The 8,669-nt window shown below is 56.1% G+C and overlaps 1 protein-coding gene across 2 annotated transcripts in view; it reads left to right on the top strand.

The window, feature by feature from the left end:
* The first annotated feature begins 204 nt into the window (after positions 1-204).
* RNPEP (arginyl aminopeptidase) overlaps positions 205-8,669 on the top strand; it is a 13,587-nt gene continuing 5,122 nt past the window's right edge. The window contains exons 1-5 of one of the 2 annotated variants that reach the window (XM_024749625.1): positions 205-357; positions 1,931-2,071; positions 2,384-2,532; positions 6,358-6,474; positions 6,993-7,228. In XM_024749625.1, the coding sequence (XP_024605393.1) occupies positions 220-357; positions 1,931-2,071; positions 2,384-2,532; positions 6,358-6,474; positions 6,993-7,228 (781 nt within the window). In that variant the 5' untranslated portion in view covers positions 205-219. The other variant, XM_024749626.1, reaches the window with a different exon arrangement.

Consider the following 8,669-nt stretch of genomic DNA (forward strand, 5'->3'; position numbering starts at 1 on the left):
TTTTTTTTTTTTGCCGTGCGCGGGCCTCTCACTGTTGTGGCCTCTCCCGTTGCGTTGCACAGGCTCCGGACGCGCAGGCTCAGCGGCCATGGCTCACGGGCCCAGCCGCTCCGCGGCATGTGGGATCCTCCCGGACCGGGGCTCGAATCCGTGTACCCTGCATTGGCAGGCAGATTCCCAACCACTGTGCCACCAGGGAAGCCCCAACCTTAGTTTTTAATGTGTCTTTTTCTGCTCCAGGGTCCCATCCAGAAATCCACTGTGCGTTCCGCTGTCACGTCTCCTTTGGCTCCTCTTGGCTGTGACAGTTTCTCAGACGTTCCTGTTGTGGTGACCGTGATAGCTTGGAGGAGTGTGGTACCCTCTATTGGAATTTGTCTGTTGTTTTTCTCATGGTTAGACTGGGGTTATGGGGGTTTGTTTGTTTTTCATAGACTATTTTTTAGAACAGTTCCGGTTTCGCAGCAAAACTGAGCAGAAGTTCACAGAGATAAGGTGTCATTTTTGTAACGTCGTATTGAGGGCAACAGTATTGACAGGATTTATGGCTGCTGTGCAAATATACCTCCGGTACATTTATTTGCTGTGCAAATGTACCTCCCGTCTCCGGGCTGAGGCAGAGCTTGTTGGGTTTCTGCACCAGGACGTTCCTCTCTCTCTCCTGCTTCCGTCTGTACTGGACTCTGGAACGAGACTCATCACACACACACACACACACACACACACACACACACACACACACACACACACACACACGCACGCACGCATTCTCAAGCAAAGAAAACCCCAGCATCCCATTGTGTCTCCCTTGTGCCTCTTAAAAATTGGTCTCAGGACTTCCCTGGTGGTCCGGTAGTTACGAATGTGCCTTCCAGTGCAGGGGACGTGGGTTCCATCCCTGGTCGGGGAACTGAGATCCCACATGCCGCGGGGCAACTAAGCCCATGCACGACAACTAGAGGGAAGCCCGCGTGCCGCAACTGAGATCCCACGCAGCCAAATTAATTAATAATTAATTTTAAAAAGAACAAGAGACACCTCAGGGAATGTTCTCGTCCTTGAGTGTCGTTCCCAGCGGGGAGGAAATTGGTCTCAAGTGCCTCTGTGCTCCAAGCCCTTCATCACAGCTGCCGGGTGGGTGCCCACCTCTGCCGGAAGCTGCACTCCCCCACACCGTCCTCACGCTGCTGCCCACCTCCTGGAGGGACTCTCCTCCCTTCCTTCCTGCCGTCTAAATCCTGCCCACTTTTGAAGGTCCAGCCAGGGAGTTTTGCTTCCCCCATGAAACCCTCCTGGAGTCACCTGACCCTGTTCTAATCTCTCCGTGGTGTGCGGTGCTGACACACACCCTCCTCACCCCCTGCGGTGGCATCTGTGTTACAGGTGAACTTCTCTTCGCTGTGGGCAGGATTTGGGTTTGTAAAAATCGTTCAAATGTGCTCTTGATTAAGGGCTGACAGAAGACAAGAATCATAGCCAATGCCTATAATGTAAAACACGTTTATTCTGAAAGGGTAGATTGGAGAGATGGAGAACACGCATTACTCAGACTCCTTGCTGTTAGCTTCTGCTTTTCTGTGTCTTTTATCACAAGTTCAAGCACAGCTTCTTCAGTATTTGTTTTTTGGTGAGAAGTTACTACAGCGGGGGGGACAGAGGAGGGAGGCCACCCCAGGAATGCTTGAGACGGCCCATGGGACACACTGAGGAGTGGCCCTTTGGTGTTGTCCACCCTGGGAAGTGGACGTCAGACCTCGGCCTGGACTCCAGGGGGATTAAGTACACAGGGGGAGAGCGCGTCGCAGTCTGAGCTGGACTGGCAGGCGGAGGATCCCGAGGGTCACCTCAAGCCTCCCCTCCGGCCGGCTCCGCCCGGCCGCACTGTGCTTGTGCAGGATGTCAGTTCCCAGAGGGTCTTGCCTCCTCTTAGGTTTGCTGGTTGGCTCCGGAGCAGACAGCAGGAAAGAGGAAGCCGTTCGTCTACACGCAGGGCCAGGCTGTCCTGAACCGGTCCTTCTTCCCCTGCTTCGACACTCCCGCGGTGAAGTGCACCTACTCCGCTCTTATTGAGGTGAAGCGGGCTGAGAGCAAATGTACCTGCCCTTGGGACCGAAAAGTTCATTTCTACAGGTCATGTTTCAGGTGGTAGATTATTACCTCCATGGGGGGGGTACCTCTGAAAAACTCCTCCACCTGCAGAAATTTGATCTGTGCTGAATCCCATCAGTTTGACACAAGTTCAGTTTGTTGAAGCCTCTGTGCTTCCCAAGGTGGACCCCAGGCCGCTGTCGTCACCACGCGGGTTGCTGGCCATGCCGCCCTTCTAGCTGATCAAGGGCGGACTCTGTCCAGCCGAAATCTCCTGAGCCTTCTCTCTTGTCAGGTCCCAGATGGCTTCACAGCTGTGATGAGTGCCAACACCTGGGAGAAGAGAGGGCCAAATAAGTTCTTCTTCCGGATGTGTCAGCCCATCCCGTCCTATCTGATAGCTTTGGCCATCGGAGATCTGGTTTCGGCTGAAGTTGGACCCAGGTAGGAGACCGAGACCCCGCAGGCAAGAGTGAACCGACCTCTGAGCACGGAGGCCTCTGACCAGCGAGCGGACCCCCTGGGGTGGCCCTTGGGGTCACGTCGGAGCCTCCCGAGCCCGGGACCTTTCTGCGGGACGGGGCACGGCCTGAATGGCCAGAGGATGTGCCCTTTCCTCCCCCTCCCTCCTGCCTTCCTCCCGTGTCTGCGCTGAGACCGTCGGTCCTGCAGTGGCTGCGGTCCTGGGCCACCTTCAGAGGGAGGTGGGAGCTTTAGAGGGAGTTTTAGAAGATAATCTTTATTAGCACCTTTAAGGTCTAAATTACCTTCTTGCTACTGTAGTTGCTTTTTTATCTTTGTAGCAAATCTCCCCATTTTCTCTGGCGCTTGAGTCCTGGAAATGTACGGCCTTGATCTCTCTGTCTCCCTCTGGAGAGGCCCGGGGAAGCCGCCTGTCTGTCTGCTCCAGACACAGAGGCCTGGACCTGTGTTGGCAGAGGGGCCTCCGTGAAGTGAGATGGGTTCAGTGGAGATAAATAAGGATTTTGTGCGGTTTCCTGAAAAGGAAATTTGACCAGGAGCACAGGTTTTTCCTGGCTGTCATCTTACCCACCAGCGTGGCATAGTCCTGAAGTGAGAGGGTCGGTTTGGATGTGAAGCCGTGGCTCTTCCTGGCCCTGTTGCTGTCCTTCTCTCTGCCGGGCCCTCAGCCCCTGGAGGTGCTGGATTGGCTACACGCCTCAGGCTTCGCAACTGGGCTCAGCAGTGGCGCCAGGGCCGTGAGATCAGAGGGAGAGATGGGTGGGGACCCGTTGGCATCTGCTTCCAGCCACGCGCTCAGGAGAGCACCAGCCCTGAGAGACGTGGGGTCGCTTCCTGGTGGACAGGGCAGTAGGTGACCTGCGAGCGTGGAAAACAGACAAGGGGAGGAACATCTTTTAGGGCGTTTACTCTTGCTGAGGTTCTGTTAGTAGGAGTAGGAGCTACTAAGGGGAAATGAGAGAACAGTCTATTCTAAATACACTGGATCACAGAGGTTTTTTCAACCCTCTGTACTGAAGTGACGACACAGTATGTTAATCCAGGTGACAGAACCCGTTTTACTGGTGCTGACGACTTACTCCAGTCCCCCGTCAGGTCGACAGTCCTTGCCTCCTGGGTCATGTCGGAGGGTCTTGAGGGAGTCTGCCGCGTAGGAGGGTCTTCCGTCTAGTCCCCGTTACCTCAGGGGGACGACCCTGGGCAGGAGAGACTGGTGGACATTCCCAGGGGCCCCTTTATGTACGGTCCCTTCTAACCCTTACAGGCAACACTGAGGGACGTATTGCTGTCTCCAGTTTGCAGTTGAGAAACTGTGGCTTTGGTAAAGAGCCTTGTGCAGTCACGTGGTTGGTAGAACTGGAACTCAGAGGCAAGGGTTTCTGTTGCAGATCCCGTGCTTTTTGCCCCTAGAATCCTGGTGAAGAGATTCCAGCTTGACTGAGAGCATCCTGGTTTCTTTGACAGAAATCTGTGTGCTGGCGGAAATGTCGTGGGCGTCCGCGGCCTAGCCCGTTGTTGCTAAGGACAGGGCTGAAGGTCTTTGTTAGTTGTGGTGCCCTGGCTGGTGATGGAGCAGCTCAGAGTAGTGCCTGGGGACTTGGACTCTATGCTGGGGTCTTATTCTCAGCCCGGTGCCCTTTTTCTCCATGTGGGTTTCTCCTGGGTTGAGGGTGGCCTGAGGGCTTCTCTACCTCCTCTGCCTTCTCCCCACACCCCCCCGCCGACCCCCATTCCCACTCACGGCCGCACCCTGCATCCCAGGCCTGGACTCGGGTATCGCTGTGAACCAGGCGGGATCAGAAACTTCCAGCTGCATGTAGGCCTTCATTCTCTGCCCCTCCTGCTGACCTTCGCCCTCTGGGCCTGCGCCTCGCCCTTCAGGGCGGTGCTTGCTCCCGGCGGCAGCCTCTCCCAGGACTTCTCTCCCGCCTGGGTGGTGACTGGTCATCTCTCGCCCACACCCCAGGCCCTCCGGCGTGTCCTGCTGCCACCCATCTGCCCCGGGCTCCTGCCATCCCCTTTCTCCACTCAGCGTCTCTCTCTTTTGAGAGACGGAGAAAATAATGAAGCTGTGCGTGGTACCCGTTCACATTTCTGGTTTCTTGGTGAGATGCTGGAACGAGAGAAAAGGTGATGCAGGCGTTTGAGAGGTTTCTGTGCGCTCAGCCGTCTTTCACCTTTGCATCTCGCGCCCCTTAAACCGTCTCTCCAGTTTTCCTTTCAGACGCCGGCCCCTCCCTCCAAGCACAGGGTCTCGGCTCTGCTTTGTGGAGATGTTTGGTCTGTCGGGTACGATTGTGTCCTGCACGTCCAAGGTCCCTCCGTCTGCTCTCATCCCCCGATTCGTCCATCTGGACCCCGACGACAGGTCCTTTCTTTGTTAAAGCCAGTCTTCACCTGACCCGTTGACTCACCCCCACCCCCATCCTCTGGGCTTTGCTTCATCGTCTAGTCCCATCTTAAGACCTGCGGCCTCCACCCCCAACTGGCCAACTGGCTCTTTCCTCTCCACCCCTGGAGTCCAGTCCCCTAAATTCGCTGAAGCTCCTGAGGTAAGAGGCCGTTGCTCAGCGTGGAAGGTGCAGGGACTCGAGGACGTGCCCTTGGCCTCCGCTTCCCGATCCCGGGCCCTCCTGGCCGGTCCTCGCTGGGCTCCTCGTGGGTCTGGCTGCCCTGGGCGCAGGTGCCCCAGGTTCAGTCCTCGCCCCCGGCTGTGCCTGGGAAAGCTCACGCCCCCTCGTACTGAGCATGTTTCCTGTGTCCACAGCTCCCTAGACACAGTCTGATGGTGTCGCCCCCTGCGCTCTGCAGGGGCAGCTGTGTCACGTGGCATCTGAAGCCCTTTGTGCCCCGAGCTTGGGGCCTCTCCCACCCCCAACCTACCCCCATCAGACCTTGGACTCTGGTCACCCCAGACCCCGGTGGTTCCTCGCCGCTACGAGGCTCCTGCTTTTGCTGCTGGGACCCCCGACGCGGGTCGCCCCGCTCCCCCTCCTGCTAGAACAGTCCCCGAAGTTCTGCCGAAAGGAAGCTCTCTTCGTCCTGGCCTCGCACCCACCCACTTGGCCATCTGTCCCTCGACTGAGGATGTCCGTGTAGGGAACGCTCTGTGGAGCATCGAGGGGCCTTGACACAGCCTTCGGCTGCAGGGCCCCTGAACTTGGGGTCAGCTCGTCCTTGAACCCCGAGAATGGTCTCGGTCCCTCCCACCCCCTTTCAGCCTTGGCTTCCTTCGCACTGGATCTTCTTGATTTTTTTCCCCCCTTACCTCTGTTTCCTCATCTTTTTACTGTGAAAATTTCATAATTGGAAATTCCTGCAGGAAATTGAAGGAATGATGTATTGAACACCTGTCTGCCCATCCGTGTTGCCGTACTAGGTTTGCTTTCGTGTGGATCTGTGGGGTTTTTGCTAGACCATTTAAAAGCAAGTAGATCCGCCTGCCTGTCCGAAGAGTGAAGACAGTTACCACTTTTCTGTTAATGTGAATTGGTTTATCTCTAACGTTTCTTTCAATTCTAAAGATTCGATTGTGAGAATCCTTTCTAATCTCTCCGGAGGTACACCAGCATTTCCTACCTGAGCCACCGTATGAAGGGTCTTCACACCCATCTCGTCTCCTTACCGCGCACCTTGCGGATGGGGACTGAGGCTCGGCGGGGGGAGAGCCTGTCGCCTGCAGGAGCCCCCCCCTCAGCCCCCCCCCAGTTGGTGCATGTGCTTTCAGGACGGGTCCCGCCGTGGCCTCTGAGCGCAGTACTGCTTTCTCTGCGCCCTTGTCTCCAGGAGCTGGGTGTGGGCCGAGCCCTGCCTCATCGCAGCTGCCAAGGAGGAGTATGACGGGGTCATAGAAGAGTTCTTGGCAACGGGAGAGAAGCTTTTCGGACCCTACGTTTGGGGAAGGTGTGGTATCACGGGGACTCTCGTGTCTCTGTAGTTAACAGTGAGCCGGCCCTCCCCCCTCCCCCGCTCTGATCCGGGGGACGTAGGGGAGGGGGGAGGAGATAAGCCAGGCCTCATCCACTGTGGCCAAGGAGGGGCCTGGGAGGGCAGGCATTGCGGAGACAGAGGCGTGCCCGTGCCAGCAGTTGCCGGGGTGGAGATGGGGATGCACTGTCGGGGACGTGGCTGACTTGTCTTTCCTGTTGCTGGAAGCAGCTCCGTACCCGTTTTCTCTTTGTCATCTTCAGACTTGAGGTCCCCTAGATAAGAGGCTCCATTAAGTCTGTGTGACCCACGTGGGCCTCTGGGGAGCTGGGTGTGATGGAGTCAAGCGCGTGCCCACTGTGAGGGGCCTGGGAGGGAGGCCCGGCGGGCCGGGGGCAGGGGCAGGGCTGAGGACCGGCTCGCTGTGCCGTGCCGCCACCCCTGTCAGTAGCCGGGATGCAGCTGGGCCCCTCACGGCAGCCTGCCTCTGGCAGGTACGACGTGCTCTTCATGCCCCCATCCTTCCCATTTGGAGGGATGGAGAACCCCTGCCTGACCTTCGTCACCCCCTGCCTGCTGGCGGGGGACCGCTCCTTGGCCGACGTCATCATCCACGAGATCGCCCACAGCTGGTTTGGGAACCTGGTCACCAACGCCAACTGGGGGGAGTTCTGGCTGAACGAAGGCTTCACCATGTATGCCCAGAGGAGGATTTCCACCGTCCTGTTTGGTGAGCCGCCCCCGAGGACCTGCCTCCGGTCCTGGGCCCCCAAGGCTCCTTCTGGGGAGTGAAGGGAGGAGGGGGTAGTGCAGTGAGCCCGTGACAGCCAGGGAGGGCAACTCGAGACAAAGTTACACGTAAGTAACTGTGCCCACCTCACTGCATGTCACGCATCAGCAGGGGCTGGGAGCACTAGCGGTGGACGTGCCTCCCGCTGGGGCTGAAGCTTCCCTGTGCTTCGCCTGGGGGAGAGTGGCCCGGGCTGGTCGCCCAGGTACCAGTTCGCTTAATGAGCGAGTCGTCAGGTCACTGTCGTCATCACCTTGTATTGAACACCTGTTTTGTACCAGATCTGTCACGTACCACCTTCCCAGCGGCTGCATGGAGATACTGTTACTCCCGTTTTACGTGTGAGTTCACTGCGACTCAGAGAGGATAGAAAATGTCCCTCAGCCACTTAGCGGGTGAGGGCAGACCCTCAAATTGAGCCCAGCTGTGCTTTTCAAATACATTCTCGGGAATTCCCTGGCGGTCCAGTGGTTAGGACTCCGCGCTTTCACTGCCGAGGCCACGGGTTCGATCCCCGGTCAGGGAACTAAGATCCCGTAAGCCACGTAGCACAGCCAGAAACTAAAATGTAATACATTATGAACACAATCTCCATGTTGCAAAGCCATGGTGTATCAGGTGCTTTTGTTATGTTTATTATTTCTCTGATCAAAATCTATTTTGGGGCTTCCCTGGTGGCACAGTGGTTGAGAGTCTGCCTGCCGATGCAGGGGACACGGGTTCGTGCCCCGGTCCAGGAAGATCCCATGTGCCGCGGAGCGGCTGGGCCCGTGAGCCATGGCCGCTGAGCCTGCGCGTCCAGAGCCTGTGCTCCGCAACGGGAGAGGCCACAACAGTGAGCGGCCCGCGTACCGCAAAAAAAAAAAAAAAAAATCTATTTTGGCACCAGTGGAAAAGCACACACAAAAATACTTATCTGTAATCTCACTGTTCAGAGGTAATCGATGGTTATCCTTTCAAACATTTTTCTACGTGTGTGTGTGTGTGTATCGTCAGACTGTACATGGTTTTAGAACTGCGTATTTTTTTTAATAAAGTTAAATATTTTCCCAAGTCATTAAATTTTCTTCTGCAGCTCCAGAGTATGGAGGCTTCATAATTTATTCAGCCAACCTCCAGTTGTTAGGTTGTTTTCAATTTTCAAACGAAATAATATTCTGACATCTTTACCTAGGTTCGCGTGCGTCTCAGATGATTTCAGTAAAGACAGATTTCTAGAAACATTATTTCAGGACCTGAACATTTTCAAGGCTTTTTGTTTTGTTTGGCATACACTGTCTCCTGCTTCCCAAGTTTACACTTTCATCCAGAGTACGTAAAGCAGTAGTGTACCGGCCGCTCGGACTCCCGCACGCAGCTGTGCGTGTACACCGTGCGTGCG

Source organism: Neophocaena asiaeorientalis, unplaced genomic scaffold (genome assembly GCF_003031525.2).
Source record: "Neophocaena asiaeorientalis asiaeorientalis breed wild unplaced genomic scaffold, Neophocaena_asiaeorientalis_V1.1 scaffold44, whole genome shotgun sequence".
NCBI lineage: Eukaryota > Metazoa > Chordata > Mammalia > Artiodactyla > Phocoenidae > Neophocaena > Neophocaena asiaeorientalis.